We start from the raw sequence: 21,751 nt of genomic DNA, 5'->3' as shown, positions 1-21,751 counted from the left end.
ACAAATTATGACAGTCTAGCTAGGCGACGGTAATAATTACCATGTCTTGAGGACTATTATGTAATATTGTTAAAATAAAGCGATAATTAGTTATTGACTTGGAAGAAATAAAGTTTTTTTTTTGGTTACATTAGATGTATATATTGATAAATATTTTAATTGAGAATTAAAGATATTATCCAATATTATATTAGAGATAGATATCCCCCAATCGGATCCTGCCTCTTTCCTATTTTTGTAATATTGAACTCTTTAATAGCATTGTCTTTAATTGAAATGATTGTTTACATTTTACATAGATAGTATTGATAGAGAAAATAAAAGAAATTCTAAGAGATAATTTATTAGGCAAAGGATGAGAGGGAGAGAGAGAGAGAGAGAGAATTGGATTAGAAAAATCATTTTAAGATTTCCAAAATCCAATAAATGGGGGGGCGGGGGGGAGGAGCTCTCCCATCCTTTCCCTTTGTGATTATTGAGCCGAACCCAAGAAAAAACCAAGACCGGATCGATAGTAACCCAATAAGAAAAAATAGGATAATATTTTTCCATTAATCACCTTATGTTTATATATGTCAACCCGAAATGGGATTGGACCAAACTTGATCGTTGACTCGATTACAAACCGATAACAAAAATCGTTAAGAAACCTGATTCAACCGAACCGAAATCAAAACTGATCAAAATTGAAAACTTTCTTAACGTTTAATTTTCGAATTGGCCCATTAATATGTTGAAATTGATTCAGCTGACGAAAACCACATTAAACCAACCAATTGGCACCCATATCTTTAGATCATCATCCATTGGCCCGCAAGTTGAAATTTTAACCTTATGTTTTTTGACCAAGTTTGCCTCCACCTATAGAGGAAGGTTTATCCACCATCATAGGGTTCATAAACTCCTCCTAGGGTTTTAGTATGTTTCAAAACACCCTCTTAATACCCTTTCCCACCCTCTCTTGTTCCATAGTGAATGGGATCCCATTCAACATAGGTGGAGGAAAATTCGTTCCCAGTATTTTACATTGGGATTTACACAGTTATAAGAGAAATCAAAGATTTGATATTCGTTGTTGAAAAATATTGCAAAAAGCTAAGCTACAATCGAGGGCTTTTAACTTGAGCCCATAGCTATTGATATCACCCACCTTCTATTGAGTCCTGATCCTTTCCCCATGTGTTTAATCATCCTGTGGGTTGCGGGATAGGAATCGTTATCATCTTCAATTTTCTTCAATTCTTCACATAGGAGCGGAAATGGCCACCCTACCTCACCTTGGGCAATGTGTTCGGGCAAGGGGTAGGGTGGTTAATTCTGCTCTTATGTGAGGAATTGAAGGAATTGGAGCGGGCAGTGAACAGAGGTGATAACGATTTGGCATGATTTTGGTGGAAGTGGTAGTGCCATGATGTAAAAATGAAATGAAACAATTTCTAAAATAGAAATCACCCCATGAAATTGAAACAGAAATAGAAACCATACCAAGTCAAAGATTACAAATTTACAATTTTACTGATGATGTACGATAACCAAAATCTATATCAACGAGGCCACTATGAGGAGGCACTTCCCTTCTTATAGCTGTTGGATTGGAATAATTTTGAAGATGGTCTCACCCTTAGCACTTATTCCAATCCGACTATAAAGATTAATCAGCAGGATCACTGGATTCGAGTCCAGATCAGCTACCCACATGGGACGGGTGGGGACAGATCTGAACTGGATGGATTCCACCCTTACTCCACAGCCGATCGTTTGATGGAGTGTCTGACGTGGACTCCACCAAGGAAAGAGCATATAAAAATATTGCATGGGTCCAACGTACTTGCATGATAGCCACGTGTCACTCCTACAGTGGACGAGTAATAAAATGGCATTTAGACTGTAGTAGAGCGAGGAAAGTTCGATGGCAGAATAAACTGTTAACGCGTTTCACACTAACACACACTGTTCAGAGAATAAGGGTGAGAAGAGAAGGAAACGAAGAAGAAGAAGGAGAATGAAGGGGAAAGGTGTGGCAATAGCACCGAATCCTTCAGGCAGCGGCGAAGAGTCCAACGGGAACGAGCTCTCTCTGCACACGGCGAGACTCCCTGCCCGAAATGCTTCTTCCAAATACGATTTTGTCAAGGTCTTTAATCTTTATCCCCTCGTTTTCTTTTTCCTTTTTCTTCCGTTGAGATTTTTATTCAAAATCATTTCACAAATTGTAGTATTATGCATTCATGAATGGAGATGTGGGTTTTTTTTTGGTGATCAGGTAAAGGTATGGCTGGGTGATAATGCGGATCACTACTATGTTCTGTCCAGATTTCTCCTTAGTAGAATGTTGACTGTCACTAAGGTAGAGAAACCCATCAATCATATCTCTCTAAGAAATTTTTAATACCTAGGTATTCGATCATCTAACTTTTTCCATTATCTCTATCTCTTTTTTTTTCCCCTCCTATTCATTTTGTAGTGAATCTTATTTTCTCTTTAGTCACTTGTTGAGACTTGAGAGACAATACCTTTATGATTCTGATTTATCGGGCTGGGAGTGATTTACCTTGAAAAACGCACATCTTTTTTTTTTTCTTCTGGAATTGTGGATTTTGTTGGTGATCAGGTATGGCTGGGTGATAATGGGGATCACTACTATGTTTTGTCCAGATATCTCCTTAGTAGAACCTTGTATGTCTCTAAGGTAGAGATAACCCATCAATCATATCCCTAGAAAATTTTAATACATTGGTATTCGCTCATCTAGCTTTTCTATCATCTTTTTTTTTTTTTTCCCTTTCCTTCATTTTGTAGTGAATTTTATTTTCTCTCCAGTCACTTGTGGAGACTTGAGAGAGAACACCTTAATGATACTGATTTATTGGGCTGGGATTGATTTAACTTAAATTGTTGGTTTCAGATCCCTAATCATGTTGCCATTAAAATTGCTCTGGAATTAAAAAAGCTGCTTATAGACAACAGCCTTCTGGACGTGTATCTCTCTCTCTCTCTCTCTCTCTGTGCCCTTTTTCCTTAAAAGTTTGTGGCAATCTTCATGTTATGCTTATTGACGACCTAAACATTACTTGTCTGATGATTCTGCAGCTCCCAATCAGATTTGGAAGCCAATCTGTTTAAGGTATTTGCAATTCAAGGTTCTGCATATCTCAGTTTGTTATATTTTTACTTTTCATCTTTCATTTTTCCCACAAGGAATGGTTGGTATATTTGTTTTTACAGATTGTTTCACCATTTATAATCTTCTCATGGTAATAAGCTAGTATTGTAGGTGAAATATTATCCACAAAATTGCAATATTAATGTTCCAACTGCTAGTGCATAAGGTTTGAAACCATAATTTCTGCATAATTACTATGTTTCCACACAGATTTTTTTTCTTATCTCCGTTCCCTCTCTTTCCTCTCTCTCTCTCTCTTTCTCTCTCTCATATCATGATTGGAGATCACAATGCAATTTCATTGTCTAGGGTAGCTGAATGTGTTCTTCCTGCTTTGACGGGATATTCTATCTCTTAAGTTGATGGATATGGACCTTAACTGCTGATTACTATGTTATTGGGTCTCCCTTATTGAATTCAGAGAAGTTTCTTTAAATTGAAATTACACAGGTGTAGTCAGCTGACCCAATCTACTTATGTCATTTTAGGTCATCCCCTGTCCTTTTGACACTTTCAACTTGCACTACATATTAGTCCTCTATTGGCTGGTCTTTTTTGCAACTGATGAACCATATTACAGAATTTTCCCCTTTCTTGTCACCTGCTGGTGCTACACCTAAGTTTTATCAGATGACACATTTGTGATCCTATCATTCATAGTCTTGCTAATCATTCATCTTGATAGCCTTATTTCAATTCCACTGATTTTATGTACTTGTAGTTTCTTCCTTGCCTAACATACTTGTCCATCTTCTAACATCTAGTCATTTACCCTTCGATTTTTACCAAATGCATCAAGAACACAACACTTAAGAAACATGCCTTCACTGCCCCACCTTCCTTTTTCCTTTTTTATCATTTACATTTACCCACTTCTAATCTACGGTGCAAGATCTTTTTCCTAAACAATGATGATTGAACCTAGAGAGAGAAAATGGTCTCTCTTCAGTATCTCTTTCTTCCTGTTCTTACGTTTTCCCTAAATACACTCTATATGTTCTGCTCAAGTGTGACTTAACTAATGATTTTAGACACCCTCATGATCCTAACTTGATATTGACCTCTTTCTTCCTGTTCTTACGTTTTCCCTAAATAAACTCTATATGTTCTGCTTAAGTGTGAGTGTGTGACTTAACTAATGATTTTAGACACCCTCATGATCCTAACTTGATATTGACCTCTACTCTACCCTCGTCAATCAAAACTACCATTGGCAAACAACTTACTCCGTACTTTGAGTCGTACATGGTCAATACTGCTCCCTGTGTTATGCATTATAACAGTAAACAGTTCATAATTTAGTGAAATGGTAAGGAAACTTTTGTAAGTTTTTGGATTCAGGAAATGATTGCATAAAACTTATGGGGCTCTATTTGCAGCTTATGGAGCGGCGGGGATATGGGGAAGAATACATTAACCGTTTTAAGATGATGACCAGGTCAGTGAGATTTTCAGGATTCAATCTTTTGTCTTTTCAGATTATAGGTTGTCTCCATGATGTTACTCCAGGCTCCTTATCTCTTCTTACTTTTCTGGATAAGGATATATAATATGTGTATTACGAACCATATTCTTTCTATAAATCAATGTCTATTTTTTTGTTAAAGAAACAATTTCCGTCAACTTTGATGGAAAATTTTGTTCGTTGGCCGCTATTTCAGCTGGTTGGAGGGTTTGAGGATGCAGATCCGCTCAGATTTGATGGATCTGATTGGCATGTGAGTAGTGGGCCCACTAGTGGAATGCAAGGTTTAAGATTTTGGTTTTGACTGGGATTTCGACCTTTGCCCCACTATGCAAAGGGTTTAACAGAATTATGAAAATCAGATCTACACTAGCAATGCAGGATAGACACGATAGTACTAATGAATAGAGAAGCAGATCTAATACTGAAGTGTAATAATAAAATCTGATATACTGGTTAGAGCTGCTAACAGAATTGAAGGCAATATGATTTCATTTTGATGACTCTCTTGATAGAGAACAACTCTTGATCATGTTATCTTCTCAGACAACATGATTGATGTAAGACCGGAATACCAGTCCCAAAAAACCCACAAAAACTCAAATAGGAACAGAATCAGAATTAGAAACTTAGGGTTTATGATCAAACCAGCCAAGTGATGGTCACCACACTTGGATCGAGTGTAGGGTACAGCAGGGGGAAACTTATCTCCAAAATTGGTTCAGGTCTGATGGCTTTATGTAGAGAGATCAGAGAATCATAAAAATAAAAGGTTTGGAGAAGCCTTCCAAAACAGTGCTGTTCTGGACTTCCAGCAGTAACCAAGTGTCAAGCTTGGTGAATGAAGTCTGTTCTGCAATTTTTGGCCAATTCTGACGGTTAGAATTGAAGATGGGAGGGTGAGAATGAAAATAGAAGGTAAAGGAATTATGGAGGTTTCAGGCAGTGGGATGGGGTGGAATTGTCAATCGAGTGGAGGTAATGGAAGGGGGAAACTGAGTTTCAAATCCCAGCAGGTGTTGGTGATGATTGAAGGTGATATGGAATTAGAAGGTTGCAACCAAAAGAGTTGCAGGGATGCAGCACAGTCTCAGTCGATGGATCTCCTAGCAGCAGCAATCACAGTGAGTGAAAGGATGTCTCAGCCTTGAAGTTTGTTCACCAACAACAGCAGCAATCACTTGGAGCAGCAGCATCATACTCGAGCAGGGTAGCTTGCAGGAGCAACAGCAGCCTTCAATCGATTGGTGGTAGCAGTGGGCAGTAGCAGACTTTGGAATCAATTGAGGATGGATTCTGCTCTTCAGGTTGAGTTCTTAATAAATTGTTGCAGTCACAAACAGAGACAGCAATGGAGATCGAGTAGGGTAGGAGAAAGAAGGGAAGATAAAAGAAGGGGGTAGGGGGAATGGCTCTCTCAGCCACAGCTATCTCAGCTATTGCAGCTAAGGAGGAACTCCCATACTCGATGGCTAATTTGGCCAGAAGATTCTTCTCTCAAATTCTGTTCTTTCGTTTAGATGTGATGCCTTTTAATAGCTTAGTCAAGCTGACAATAGAATAGAAACTTTCCAAAATAAGAACTAATCTAAAATAGAAACTTAGTAAAATAGAAGCTACTAAATCCTAACTAAATAGAAGTTAACTAAATTAAAATTACTAGGCTTTATAATTCAGCTACATGCAAGAAACAAATTAGAAACTAGTAAATATAGAAACTACTTAAGCGCACCAAAGGAGAATCCTATAAAAATCGTGGAGCATTTTTGACTGGTCAAGGGGGGATACTATCATAATCGTGGGGTAAAATTAGAACCTGCTTGGCTGGCTCGAGCTGGTCCATCTCTGGCCCAAAAAGGGGCCTAGTCTTTTGTCTCTTCCTCTGGCCAGAATCTACATCAATGATCCAATGAGCAAGCTGATTTGCTCAAGATGTTTTTCCAAATAATCGATCATTATGGGATCATGTTATCTGAGAAGAAGATGCGTATTGGCCAATCTCAGATTGAGCATCAACTGAACTGCCTCCCATATGGGTAGGTGTATATACATGGGACAAGTTCTGGTGGGTTGGGTGAGCATCACTGGGACTATTTGCTCTGCCTGAACCTGCCTGTTTATTTAATGGACAGGGAGCAGCCATACCCTGGACTGGCCCAATTGCAATTGTTCATGTTTTTATTCCATGTAAAAAATAGAATATAAAATAAATAATGATAGCTTAATTTTTTATATATACATATGTGTGCAGTACTTTATTATAATAAGAATATACTTATGGGCAATATGGTGGGTGTTAGAATGTCTCTAGGTTTGTGGTTGTAGTCCATGGATGTCCATGGACCTCTGTACCGTGGGATTGTAGCGATAGTTATTTAGTTTATTTCTCATTCCTATTGTAATTAGACTTATTAGGCTAGATTGTGTTTTGTTTGTACTTTACCTTTATTATTTCTCTGTAATTGCACTTTGACTCTTAGTAGGCAAACTACTAAGATTCGGTTCTCAGATTTACAAAGAGGCTAGCTGCTCACAATAGGAAGTAAGTTCTATTGTGTTCAGCCTTCCCATCTCTCCCGATCTCTTCCATCTTCTTCTTCTCTTCTCCTTGCCCCTGTCACTGGTTGCCTAAAGCTTTGGTATTATTTCAGTGGGTTTGGGTGGTAATGAAAGTTCTATGCTAGCCCATCACTCTGGACCAAATGCCTGAGCCATCCCCTTTAATAATCAAACTAAATGGAGAAAACTGATAACAGTGCCTCTATTAAATGGGGTGGTGGGTTCAGCTGGTCTCAGTTCACTGGTCTGAAAACCCTATTTGTGGTAGGTATAGCTGCCAATGTAGGAATAATTTCTTCACTGCCAGAGAAGGGAATCAGATCCCTTTCTCAATATAATGTTTTAAAAAGTTGAAAAGTTTGACACCATAACAACTGCCAATTATAGATCTCACATTGATATAACAGTCAAGGCTCCCTAGCAATTTCATCTAAGAAGTGTAGAAAGGTTAAACTGGTATTGATATCCCTGAAAATAATTTTGATTCCTGAGATAATTCAGTTGGCAAGAACATCTGATCAGATGATGGCTACCAGGCTGACCACTGGTTGAATGAGTTCATGCTAGATGCTTAGGACCCTGTCTCCCAGATTTAGTTTGCTGTCTCTTACTCTTGTTTATGGTGTCCACTCTGAAGCGGGTGAACTAGGTTGAGCGCAACATGTCAAAGTGTTCTTTTTCCTTTTACTCAGTGCTTGGGATATCTATCATGATTCATGACACAAACTTTTTTACTTCATGGAAAAGTATCCTTGGGAAAAGGTCTAAGGTGATGCTCTGTTTGCTAATGCTGTTTTCCATGTGACATTTCAGATTTCATCACCAAAGAGTACCATTGGTGATCCTTGTGTGTGGAACTGCTTGTGTTGGGAAGTCAACCATTGCCACTCAGCTTGCTCAAAGGCTAAACTTACCTAATGTTTTACAGGTTAACCTGTTTGGCATCTCTCTGTTGACTTTCTTTTTCCGATATTAATTGAACTTTGTTCGAGTTACGGTAACGCCTCTGACATTTTATGTGCTTCGGATGTTACAGACAGATATGGTATATGAATTGCTACGCACATCAACAGAGTATGTGAAGTGAACTTACTGATGTCTTCTGTTATTCTTTTTTAATGTACTTCATTTACAATAAGAGTGATTTACAGTGTGACATGTTGCATTGTGGATATGAAGTATTAACATGAATAAAGATGCTTCCTTCCTTTTTACAGTAATTTGGAGCATTGAACATATGTTGAAAAATATACCTTGTATTATGGTTATAATCATCAATTTTTTATTTTGGAGTTTTTTTATTTGATTGTATTTTAAATGACTCCTTTTTCACATTTTGAAATCCAATGGATTTTACTCATGGTAATTGCACATAACCTCTTTGTCCTTTTTGTTTCTCTGTAGCATGGTAAACTTCCTTTTGATTTACTATGTACCGGATCTTATATATCATTATGTTCTACGCAGCGCTCCGTTGGTATCTACTCCTGTATGGGCACGTGACTTCAGCTCGTCTGAGGAACTCATTACTGAATTTTGTAGGGAATGCAGAATTGTTCGTAAAGGTAGCCTTGTTACTGTAATTTGTGGTAACTGTAAGCTTTTCCAGTACTCCTATTCAGTGCTTTCACAAACCTTAGGACATGGGTGGCTCAAGTGTGCTCTGCCTGTTCAGAGAGCTGTCTGCTGGGCCTGAACATTTAGATGATTCTCACCATCTTGCATGAACAACTGACCCTGGATTGTAATGATTTGAGGCCAAGAACTGTTTAATTTCAATAGATTGTCTGGTTTAAATTGTTAGGACATCCAGTCTGAATGTTTGGAAAATGGACCATATTCCATGATCTAAATTATATCTGTAGATATTGCATTAATTACACATTTTGAAACAGAGTGAAACCCAAGAACTTTTAATCAAGGTGCAGGATCCCCAACCTCTGAACATGCCCCTGTTGTTATAAAAATGCCTTTCATATGCTATAGTTTTTCAATTTGTCTTTACTTTAGCAATACAAATCGTCTAGGCCATATGTACCTGATGTTTGTGATGTGAGAGCAAGGGTGACTCTCAAACCTGCGAGATAGAGTAGAGAGATTACAAGAAAGGGAGATTCGTGATAAGATCCAATTAGACCCACACACCTCCTATTTATACATTCATATATAGAAGCCCTAATACATTCGAAAGGACGGAAATGCCCCTAATATATATTGCAAAATTTTGGGTTGGAGACTCCCATCCCCCAACCCCCTGGCCCACTCACTGGCGAGTGGGACCACCAGAGTTGGAAAAAGTGAACAGTACTTCCCTTGCTAATAACACCAACAAGTTGGATCGTCAACCACCATCTACTGGTCTAGACATTTGGTTGCAGTCCGTTAGAAACATTGTTCATACTTAACTGACGAAGTTTATCACTGGATGCATTTTGTGCTCTGTTTCAGAAACAGTCATGACATGGTTGTATTCTTCATAGGTTTGGCTGGTGATTTGAAGAAGGCAATGAAAGATGGAAAACCTATTATAATTGAGGTATGGTTAGTAATGTAGTTGTTATTTGGAGGTGCTTACCTTGTATCATGACCTCATTAGTTCACATTTAGCACCATTTGTGTTTTCCATCCTCACTTTTCAATCTGTTCTTTTTATTTCATAAGATTGTCTATCCTGCCCAAACAACCCACTCCCCCCCCCCCCCCCAAAGAAAAAAATATACTCAAGGTTCTATATGTTATTATTGCAAGGAGGTAGTACATACACATTGGTTGGATTTATTTTGAACTAGTTGGCCTAGATTAGTAATGTAGTTCTATATTGAAAGTAATCAAACTAGAAGCCAAAGTCAGAATCTGTCTCAAAGGAAGACTCGATTAGGGTTGAAACTAAGGGAAAGGCTAAATTATGTTTAGGGTTTTATGGAAGTTAGGGTTAATGTTAGGTTGCTGATCTACTAATTCCAGTGATGAATTAAATTCAAATAGCAAAACAGTGGGTGTAAACAGAATCAGCAGCAATGGTTTATGGGGAAAGAGAAATTAGGATTCCTAGGGTTTGGCTGGGCAGAATTACACCCAACTTGGATCGAGTTTCCAAAGGAGCAGGGGAGCACTCGACCTGAATTTGGAATGATCTCACGGCTAGAATGCGCTGGGGTGAATTTAGGTTTTGGGAAAAATAAGAAGAAAGGGGAATCTAGAGTTTGAGGATTTCAAACTTACTTGTTGGTGATGAACAATCTTGAAATCAGACTTGTTGATGATGACTGAACCTTGAGATCAGAACTTGAATGTAGAACATTAGTGAAGATGCAAAAAAAAAGTAACCAAACAAACCACCCGGGCTTCCCACTGCAAGGTGTCAATCGGATCAAACACCGATTCCGTCAGCCTTGATCAAACACAAGACAAAGATCTTCTTGGAGAAGACAAGTTGCAGAGCAGCAGCCTTGAGAATTGTTTTTTTTTTGTTTTTTTCATTTTCAAATTGTGAGAGGTAAGAACGTAGTTATCAAGGTGTCGCCTAGGCTTCCAGGCTCCTTGGACGCCTAGGCGGTCGACTTGCCGTCTTGCTTTTGGACCCTCTAAAACGCCGTGTCGCCTTGCCGCGAATTGTCTTTATTTATAAGGCCTAAGGCCAACTCCTATTCAGCCTAGGAGTGGGAACCCCCCCCCTAGCCGACTCTATTACAAAACAGCTTCCTCTCTCAAAACCTTGGAGACGAGTGGGACACTTAAGTTGTCACATGACCACTAAAACAAATCAAAAGAAATCTAGCTAATTCACTTAAATTGAACCACTGGTTCAAACCAGCTTTTGACCGGTTCAATTTAAAACCAAAAAACATGAAACTAAAGCTAAGTATGGAAAACTACTAAAGACTAAACAGCCACTTGGACTGCTTGGACTTCTTCTTACGGAGTTACGGATACAAGTCTTCAGATCTGCATCAACTAGTTTCACTATAATATGAACAGTGAATATTATAGGATTATCACATAGATTTGCTAGATTACTTTACCTCCCATTCCCAACATACAAACTTGAAATCTATGGTATATGCTTGATATAGTTTTTTTCTATCTTTTCTTTGTTTCTTCCCCTGATGGCATCGGGGACATTTGAGAACCTGATTCCGCTAACAAAGCTACCATGAAGGATAAACTTTATCTTTTTTCCTTTGTCTATAGAACGGCAAAAAAAGAAAAGGAAAAAGGGACTTTGAGGGAGACACTAATATGATGTGGAATACTAGAAGGAGATGACAACTTGCACTAAGATGGTTGCTAGGAGATTCGAGGGGAATCGGAAGGTATATGTCATGCTCCTAGGGAGACTTGGTGGTGGGATGATGAGGTCCAAGCAGCCTTTACGACTAAGAAAGCTAGTTTTAAGACATAGCAAAGGACTAAAGAGGTATAATTTTGCCAGAAACGAAGCTAAGAATATAGTGGGGAAAGCAAGGGCGAAGAAATATGAAGATCTGTATAATAATCTGAACACAAAGGAAGGGGAAAAAGCTATCTATAAGATAGCTGAAATCAGAGAAAGGAAGAGTAGGGATTTAGACCATATTAGATGTATTAAAAGTGATGATGGTAGAGTTCTAATTAGGGATGAGGACATTAAGGAGAGATGGAATAAGTACTTCTGCAGCTTATTTAATAAAGACACTTCAAGTAATAGGGGCCCCAAGAAGGCTGCATTACTCATCTTGATACCACATGGCGTAAATATATATTGCAAAATTAGGGTGTCTAAAGTAAAAGAAGCTTTTAAAAAGATGAAAGTACTCAAAGTAGGCACGTCACTAGGCCCAGACCGGGTCCCATTAGAAGTGTGGAAGAGCTTAAGAATCTATGTTTTATCTAGGCTAACCAAGTTATTTAACAAGATTATGACCATAAAGAAAATGCTAGACGAATAATGGAGAAGCATTGTGGTCCCGATTTACAAAAATAAAGGTGATATTCAGAGCTGCAATAACTAAAGAGGCATAAAACTAATGAGTCATATGATGAAGTTATGGGAGAGGGTTAGTGAAACCCACCTGAGAAAGGAAACTACTATTTCGGAGAACCAATTTGGTTTTATGCTTGGAAGATCCACGATCGAAGCTATTTTCTTACTTAAAAGACTCATGGAAAGATATAGAGAAGGCAAGAAGGATCTCCATATGGTCTTTATTGATCTAGTGAAAGTCTATGATAGAGTCCCTAGAGAGGTAATTTGGCATATACTAGAGAAGAGAAGGGTGTCATGCAAATATGTGGACATAATTAAAGATATGTATGATGGTGTGGTGACTAGCGTAAGAACTGTGGGGGATTCAAGGTAATGAATTCCCAATTAAAATGGGATTACACCAAGGATCAGCCTTAAGCCCTTATTTGTTTGCGCTCATCACAGATGCTTTAACCGGAGGCATACAAGATGAGGTTCCTTGGTGTATGTTTTTTGTTGATGATATTGTTTGGTGGATGAGACAAAAGTAGGGATTAACACCAAGTTGGAGTTATGGAGATCTACCCTAGAATCAAAAGGTCTTGAGATAAGTAGATTTAAAACGGAATATATGGTGTGTAACTTTAGTCACACTAGGAAGGTTAATGAGGTGGTGACTATTGGGGAGAGGGAGATCCCATAAAGTGATTATTTTAGATATCTGAGCTCAATCTTAAATAAAGAAGGTGACATAAAGGATGATGTTGCTTGGAGGATTAAAATAGGATGGATGAAGTGGAGAAATGCGTCTGGAGTGCTGTACTGTCATACAGTCGGTATGATGACGTATGATGTGGAATGTTGAGCAGTTAAGAAGTGTCATATAGATAAACTAAGTGTAGTAGAGATGAGGATGTTGAGATGGATGTGTGGCAAAACTAGGAAGGACAAATAAGGAATTAACACATTAGAACTGGGTTGAGAGTGGCTCTGAGAGTAACGGAGGCCTTTGGATGCTCCAGTATGGAGGAGTGATTTAATTCAAATTGAAGAAACTAAAAGAGCCAGGGGCAGGCCTCCTGGTGAGGAAAGACGTGCTTAGCTTAGGCCTCGTATTGTTGTTGTTGAAAGCTAATCTGCTGAGTTCAATGCTACTGATATTCTCTTTCATTTTTCCTATTAGTTCAGTTTTACTGATGCAGGTGGGGCATGGTTAAAATTCCACGAGAATACTCATTAAACTTTTTGCATTATGTATTGGGTTCTCTGCTTTGCTATGTATAGTGAGTGAAGGTTTTTAAGTCATCAACGGATGAACTCATTTTTTCCAAGTATGGCAGGGAATGCATTTGGATCCAAGTATTTATTTAATGGATGGCGAGAATAGAGTATCAAACAAAGTTCCTACAGAAAAAGAAGAGCCAAAACCTGCTCATGTTAACAAAGAGGGTGATATTGCAACAGAAATGGAATACATTATAAAAAATACTTGTGGAAGTAACAATTGCTGTCCTGGAAAGGTGGGCCAAGAATTAGTTGTATCTACTGATCAGGTGGCAGTAGTTTCAGAGTGTCTACAATCTCTCGAATTAGCTGGAAAACCTCCTGAGAACCAAGGTAATATGTTACTCTAGATAAAAATGACATTTATATTGCTCTTTCATTTTTTTAGTTCTGAATGTTGGAAATGAGTGAAGAGTCTGCAAATTAGAATAGTGCTTTTTCTTCATGATGCTCCAATCTTGCAGGTGAAACTTCTAAAGATCCAGAGATAAAGACCAATCATTCTACGGAGAAAGAGAAGTCTGCTCCTGAGCCCATAGTTATACCTATTGTTCTGAAGATGGCTGAGTTTGATCACAAGGTATATCTAATTTCCTGTTCCTTATTTTCTACTTTTTTCATGGTAGCTTACTTTGCTATCTGCAATTATCATTTCCATAATATATTCTTTCGTAATAATTTGGTCTTCAGCATGCTGAAGTTGTGTTTGAAAATGAAATAGGATATTTATTATATAAAGGAAAAGAGAGGTGGCGAGTTATTTCTGCTGTACAAGAGCTGTATATTTGACCTTTCCTTGGGTGACATAACAGCATCAACCTTTGTACTTCCACCTTGGTGTTTTGTTCAAATTTTGTCTTTATTGATAGCATGAACAATTGTTATATTTTCTTCTTTCCCCACTAATTTGTAATTGGTTATTTGAGCTCACAACTCAGGTATATGCCTTGAATCTTGCACTATTTACTAAGCCATGTGCCTTGTGCACCTTGGGGCTTCTTCTGTGCTTGTGGGGTTGTGGTTGGGCTGCTCTATTCTTGCAGAAACTATGCATAAAATTTATTTGGAAATTACAGCTCTATCAAATTGAGTCTTCTGTAATCTTGCACATTGTTTAGGCTACGACACTTACTGATGTAGATCAAAGCATAAAGAGGGCCAAAATAAAATTCCGAAAAAAGTTATTGTTAACACATTACTATTCACATGAACAGTACCCGAGTTATTGTTCACGTGAACGGTGTTGTGGATCCATAAGCCTTGAATAGAGAAGGAAGTCCAAGCAAATATTTGAGATTTCGTCAGGCCATAGGGGGTACACGAGTTTAGTCTTTTAACATAGTATTCTATTGTGTGGGGCCAATGACAGGCCATATGATCTTATCCATATTAGTAGTTTGCATTAGTAATTGGTTATGATAGGTTGCTTTTTTATTGTTTAATTCAGTTTGACTATGTCTAGCTGGTTTTGGTATTCCTGCAGCCTATGATGGGGAAGGAAAGAAAAGTGATTGGAGGGCTGTTTTGGGACTGCGAATAATACCTGTGAAGAGAGGGATAAGGGAGAATGGCTTTCTCCAAGTTATCTTTTTATACTTTGCACCAATATTTGAACATGAATGAATCACTCATTTGGGAAAGAGGGAAAATTAAAATGTGATTCGAGGTTAAAAGCAATTATGTAAATTTGGTGAAATTTCATCCCTTTGCAATAAACTGTATTCATGTGGTAATTTTGAACCAAAACCAATTCTTATTGGTTTTGTCAGCCGTGATATGGCAATTTACGGCTGTACACATTGTCTTTGTGAGTTCTAGGCTGAAGCTAACTTTCCAATTAAGGGTGCCCTCCATCTGTCTTACATTACATATGCTTTTCGTGGTTCTTTTCTTTTCATATTTCTGCCTGGGCTTCAGCTGGGTCAGGCAAAATAACTGTGGTTCGTATTTTGCAACTTTGCCCCTCCTGTTGACTTAGTTTTCCCTCATTGCAGGCTTTACTAGAGGAATGGATTTCTACTAGGAAATTTGGTGATAATTGTCCATCCCAGGTACTGTGGATGAGGCCAAATAATTGTTAAAAGATTAGAATTTATGCATCATATGGAAATATGGAATAGCACATGGCTTTTCCACTATGTTAACTTCTTCAGAGGTGTCAGCATGCAATTTTGGCATTTGATTGCTGGCTACTGTTTAGCAATCTGTATGAAAATGGTAACTCTCCTGGGCTGGATCTAAAAGAAAAAAATTTATAGTTAAAATATCACGAATACATGAATATTTGGAACACTTTACGTAAAATGGAATTCAATTAAATGAGCTCCAAGATATAGAACAGAATATCTTATAATACAGTAGGGAGTCATAAAAGACATCATTCAATAATGGAGTTCAGTATGATCTGATATGAGAAATTTGGCCCAAGCGAAAATCAATAATTAGGAAATTTCTTCCTTCAATTGTACTTGATATACTGTGCATCAAGAATGATTTGCCAACATGTTGAACAGATCAAATGACAAAGATAGTTTCAAAATATTGATTGGTACAACTTAGGGCAAATGGGAATTGACCATGCTTGTATTGGACTGGGGAAAGTCGGTTGATGTAGTGGACACCCATTTTCCCTGAAAGTAACCAAAATGCCCCAGTATGTCGATAGTATTATAGAGGTCAAATGCATATTATCCAGATCCTGTCCGTCCAAGGAAGGTTTGTTGATATTCCTGACACTAACACTGGATTTTGACCAAATTTCCCAACATATAGACAATAGAATGAAGGTCGAATTAGACCTGATCAAAATTATGTTGATTAAGGAGGCATCAGTCGACATGCCAAACATATTGATGCGGTTTGATCTTGCTATCATCTGAAGGTGCCCAATTCTGTAGACTTACCTTCAGTTAGGATTCTGTCTGCTTTTGGAGGGAAAGTGAATGTGGCGTAAACCTTGTTTGATCTCTCAGGAGCAGCTGGTATGCCTTTTTTCTTTTGTTGAAGAAAACCATTTTCAAAAATGAAAAGATAAAGAAGAATTGATGCCATTTATTTTAAAAGATCATATCCCAATTTATCAGAAACTTTTTTTTGTCACCTTGTGGCTTAAATGCAAGAAAATATTGCTATAGCATGAATTTAAGCCAGTATATAATTGATTATTAAATAACAAGGGTTCCTATAGCCCTATTAGTTAGATTTTACTAGTTTTCTAATTGACTGTTGTGTCATTGAATGACCTTGAAGTAGGGCAAAGGAGATACAACTTGTCAATCTTATTTGGTTCAGTCTTTTGAGATGCCGTGTGATTTGTTGACATTGCTACAAAGTAACCATAGCTTTCTTGATTCATTAATCTGGTGTTATGGATAATAAGATAAAAAAGCCCTAGAAACCCCATTCTCTCCAGTGTAAAAGTAATAGAAGGGACTTCAGAAAGACCTGAGTGAGATGATGCATACAAATGGCCTAGAGTCCAGTTTGCACCATCGTTCATTGAAACCTGCATGGTAATTGTTTGTACTGTTTTCCATGATACAGTCAAACTCAAATCTGATGATTTGATAGGTCTTGTGATTCAAGTCACGAGTATTCCCAGATGTATAATAGTGTGAACAAATAAATTAGGATTCTCATCCTTTGTACATAGGTTTCAGATTGTTATGTTAATTTGGATTTGAATCGTAAGATTGGAATCATGAATTGAATTGTAATATTTTGCTAACCATAATAACTTCTTACTGATCCCTAGTTTGGTACTGAATAGTTAACATTATATCCAAAATATAGATTCCTTGTGTTCTTTACTTATAACTAGATTTTGGTACACCTTGGTCAGGATGCCTACATCTGTCAGTCTGACCTTTGTGCGGACTCTCTTTTGCCATATCCATGGGATACATGCAGAGGGTCTGGGATCTGGACCTAACATTTGATGTGTTCCTTTGAGGGACCTTCTTGGTCAAGAAGTAGATGCTAAATTCTTAGCCAATCAAATGGGGGGTCTAGATCGTTCTGGATGTGTTCCCCATTTTGGAATCTGAGCAGTGGTAGGACATGCTGGTGTCCTAATGCATATTTCCTTTATTAAGATTGGATTGTTAGTTGGCTGACTCTTCAAAACTATGCAGGTCAGTGTTATTTCATTAGATGGGCTATACAGTAAATTCACTATTTTTCTCTTTCATTTTAACAGGATCAAGATAAGCTTATTAACAACCTAAAAACTATTCAAGACTACCTCCGCTCTTTTGATTCACAGGTATGTGCATTCATGCTGCTCCTTTAGTTTTGCTGCTTGTGCATACATATTTAACTAGTATTGTCTGTGATTGTCTGATGGATATCAACATGAATCTAACCTGGTGCCACACCTATTTAAATTGAGCTTTAAAGCAGTTGGACTAGTGAGAATATACCTTCTACATGGTTGTGAGTTGTGACATTATGTTAAGCTAAGTTAATAGGAGCCTTAATGTAGTGACTTAGGTCTAGAAGATGATGATGGGGGAAAACTGCTAGAGAAAACTGCTACTAAGGTGTTTTAGCATGTATCAGTGTCATTAAGGTATGCTAACTGAATTTTACCTTTCCTAGTCTCATCAATATTCACATTTGAAGGGGTTTTCTGAACTGTCAAGCCTAAGTGTCACATCCAAAACTCAGTATTCCCTTGATGGTGGACAGAATTTGATTCCTGTCACTTGCAACGAATTTCTAGTGTGAAGGATCAAATATATGTGCAAAAAAGAAACCCAAAACTGATAGAGATTAATATAACTTAAACACTGTTAGTTTGCACAAATCCAAAAATCCCCATTTTCTTTCTCTGATAAACTTGCATGCTCCTATTTTTAGGGGGGGGGGGGAATGAAACCAAAATTACATCAGCATTGGACTTTGGTTTATGAAATAGAACATTCATAGATGTAATTTTGCGGTTGATAAATTATTGACGTCCATATGAGCTGATTCAGCAAACATATAAGTATCAATCTTATGATGCACAAAGCAATACTCTTTGTCCTCAGTTAGAAGGGCATGGGGTTGTTATTTTATTTGTGTTGTATTGTTGTAATTAATCAGTTTGTCATGTCCTAAAATCGCTACTGATGGTATGTAGCATGCACCTCATAGTGGGAAAATGTTAAAAGACATGAGCGCCGTCTGTTGGAAGTGCCTGGGAGTCATTGATGAAGAGGGACCTTGCATATACAGATGCAGGGACCACATTATCCCAGCTGTCCACATGCTTGTGGCAGATACAAGAATGTGTTGCTAGCATTCCCCCCGATTATGATATGGAGAATGTGGATGAAATTATTGATGTGGTACATTGCATGGTATACATGCATTTTGGTTAATATAATAGATGATTTTTTTTCTTCATTTCCCCCCTTGTCAATATGAAAGAATCTTACTCATTTCACAATCCAATTTTCAAAAAGTCGCACTGTAATTTCGATTCAACTCAGTTTTAACTTTTAATGACTACTGTGTGCATAAGCCATGCAAAGATTTCCAATTTGTTGAGTTGAGGCAGTCGACAATTATTATAGATGAGGTAAACGTTATTAACATCCATACTTCTTTGTTTTCTTCTTGGAATAGGGTCTGACAGTTGTTAATATTTCAGCAACAACATTCCCCCAGACATTGGATTGGCTGCATGGTTACTTTCTTCAGGTAATTGGCTAACAAATTGATGTTCTAAAAATCTGGACTCTGTTGAATTGGTCTGTCTTATCCAGATGAAATAGATGGTCCTATCCAAACTGGTCAAAGTACAATCTTGTGCAGTTATGTGTTCATCAAAGAAAACCACTATGTAGCTGGGGAAAACAATCGAAGTAAATTATGCAACAAGGACACATATTTGTCATTAGCTAGCCATGTCCACACATGTCAAACATGGGGGCACACTTGTCAACACTAAGCACTTAATTCATTTTCCCCTTCAAAAAGTAAAAATGTGTGTGTGTGGAATTACATGCTGGAGAAAAACAGAGAGAGAGATTAAAGCAGATACATATTCTTTACCCTTTGCATCAATCTTCTCCATGGGTATGGTACTTGACCAAATTTGCAGTCAGACTCCGTAGTTTTTAAAACATCACATTTAACCATTCAGACTTAAATTGGCAAACACCTTAACCAGAATGATTGAATGAGTTCTTTATTCATTTATCATGCATAACTTTACATGGAAATTGGCTGAATTATATTTGAAACCTTGGACCGTAGCATTTCTGTCAAAATATCTGTTTTTTCTACAACTATCATGCACTTAAGATTCTTATGGTGATCGTTAATGGCTTATGTTTGGTATTTATTATCTGATTCATTGGTGTTGTTACTACTATTATTACTATTTGTGTTATTATTTTTATTATTATTACATTTTTTCTCCTTGTATTTTATAAGTAAGCAGGCAAGAATTTCATTAAATAAAGAATCTCATGCAACAACATCCATTCTTTGTTTTATTTTTCGCTTGCTCTCCTTTGGTCAAGCATGAAAGCTGAAACCTCTACGCTAGAGCAGTGACAGATAACTGGAGAAGAAAGATACAAGGAAAAACAGTATAGAAACTATAGAAAGATCTAGCATAAGATATGTGGTTACTTTTGTCAGTGGGATTTGGTGAGTGAGAGACTGAACTTACAAAAGATCGGAACTTAGAACTTAACCCATGTTACCTCAGCAAAGAAAATGGGACAGGAAATGATGTGTGTTTAACAGTATCTTCTGAGTAATCTATTTTAGCCACATTTAAAACTGCATCATATCCATTCTTGTTTTTGTTTTCTTTAATAACCAATAATTTGTTGATATATTTGCAGACTCCATTTGAGTCAGATATCAGCCTTGATACCAAGATCCGTGTTCTTTGGAAATAGTGAGTCTCCAATGATGAGGCTGGCACCCCTAACCTTAAAATACTTTCTATAATCAACACCTTGTTATCAAAGGAGTTAGGAAGCATGTGACCCTAAGGCCCTGCAGTTACTGCATGCAATTCCACTCTAATCTCTGCCGTCAATAGGAATTGAGAATGCATTTGCAGATGGTCCTTGTACCATCTCTAAAATGTTGTCTATGCCAGTGCCATCGTTGAAAAAAAAATCCTCAAAGTTGACTGGATGTAGCCAATTTTTTGGTGGAATGCACAATAGTCCAGAGTCCAAGTTAAGTGAGGCTTGATTGAGCAATCCCTTCAATTTTTTAGACTACAATCTCTGAATGAGGGATTACTAACATTATTATTGAAAGGGGGGGGGGGGGGGGATAGCATATTAATTTTAATAAGCGTTTAAGAATCCTGAATCATTTTCTGATACCATGAATTGAACTTGAAAAGTTTTCTTTTTTTGGGGGTTTCTGAGAGCTGCTTTTCTATGGCCAATGTCTCCACTCAACACAAATTAGTAATCTCTTCATATGCTTGTACAGTGGATAATTGGTGGTTTCTCTTTGTTTATCTGCTTAGATTATCTATTTTTGTTATTTGAGATCTTACTGTGATGTTCTATACACAGTGTATTGAACGAGGTATTTCATCCGAGTCCACTGAACCTCAGAGGAGATAGGATGCAAACTAGGCAGATGTAAGCCAAAGCTGTGTCAGGTATCATTCTATAGTCTGGATCCTTCAAAGATTTAGTGCTTCACATGCTGTATCTGGTACTTTCTAATTAAGTTTTTGGGAAAGAAAAAATTCATTAATCATCAAAGGGAATTAGTTCTCTGATAGTTTGCAGCAGGCTTGTGATTCTGTGAAAATAACTTCTTTTTTCTGCCTGTTTTGTTCTCTTTATTTTTTGGAGGGGTTGGGGGGGGGGGGGGGAGATGGGATGAATCGTTGGAAACAATGATTAGCAGATAGTGTAAATGGTCTCTCATAGAAAAAAAGTGTAAATGGTCTTCTGTTTTGTGCAAATTGCATTTTCTCAAATGACCTGCTTTCTAAGTATTAGACTTTAACTAACAAATAATAATAAATATATAATAGGAATTACATGCTTTTGGGGTAATTTGAAAGATCCCTGTAATTACATTTGGAGGAAACAACATATTGGCATGGTGGTGCAGGTGGCGAATACATGGAGGTTAGTTGTTGGATGTTGAAGGGATAAATGTCAGAAGGTGGACCCATAGATGATCAATTCAATTCCAATGCTTATTTCCATTGTTGACGCGACAACACCCGTGAACTGTAACTGAGAAACCTGTAATTCAATAACTGTCAAGCTGCTCTGTTTGAGGAATTGAACCCATCAAACTTGGTCCAACATGCAGAAAAAATGGTTCTAGATTGACCCCCCCTCCCCCC

The 21,751-nt window shown here is 37.6% G+C and overlaps 1 protein-coding gene across 3 annotated transcripts; it reads left to right on the top strand.

Moving 5' to 3' along the window:
* The first annotated feature begins 1,958 nt into the window (after positions 1 to 1,958).
* LOC122666174 lies at positions 1,959 to 21,549 on the top strand. 3 transcript variants are annotated; one of them, XM_043862314.1, is made up of 16 exons: positions 1,959 to 2,134; positions 2,264 to 2,347; positions 2,906 to 2,979; positions 3,091 to 3,124; positions 4,543 to 4,601; positions 8,001 to 8,115; positions 8,224 to 8,261; positions 8,655 to 8,752; positions 9,668 to 9,723; positions 13,473 to 13,749; positions 13,881 to 13,996; positions 15,411 to 15,467; positions 17,615 to 17,680; positions 19,030 to 19,104; positions 20,958 to 21,046; positions 21,511 to 21,549. In XM_043862314.1, exons 1-15 carry the CDS (start codon positions 2,003 to 2,005, stop codon positions 21,006 to 21,008), a joined length of 1,332 nt encoding a protein of 443 aa, XP_043718249.1. In that variant the 5' UTR covers positions 1,959 to 2,002; the 3' UTR covers positions 21,009 to 21,046; positions 21,511 to 21,549. The 3 variants fall into 3 exon arrangements, with proteins under 3 accessions (XP_043718249.1, XP_043718247.1, XP_043718248.1); XM_043862312.1 differs by having other exon boundaries at positions 17,612 to 17,680; XM_043862313.1 differs by having other exon boundaries at positions 17,612 to 17,680; positions 21,461 to 21,549.
* Positions 21,550 to 21,751: the final 202 nt, after the last annotated feature.

Source organism: Telopea speciosissima, chromosome 6 (genome assembly GCF_018873765.1).
Source record: "Telopea speciosissima isolate NSW1024214 ecotype Mountain lineage chromosome 6, Tspe_v1, whole genome shotgun sequence".
NCBI classification, from domain to species: domain Eukaryota; kingdom Viridiplantae; phylum Streptophyta; class Magnoliopsida; order Proteales; family Proteaceae; genus Telopea; species Telopea speciosissima.
This window is presented reverse-complemented; position numbering and strand designations above follow the sequence as displayed.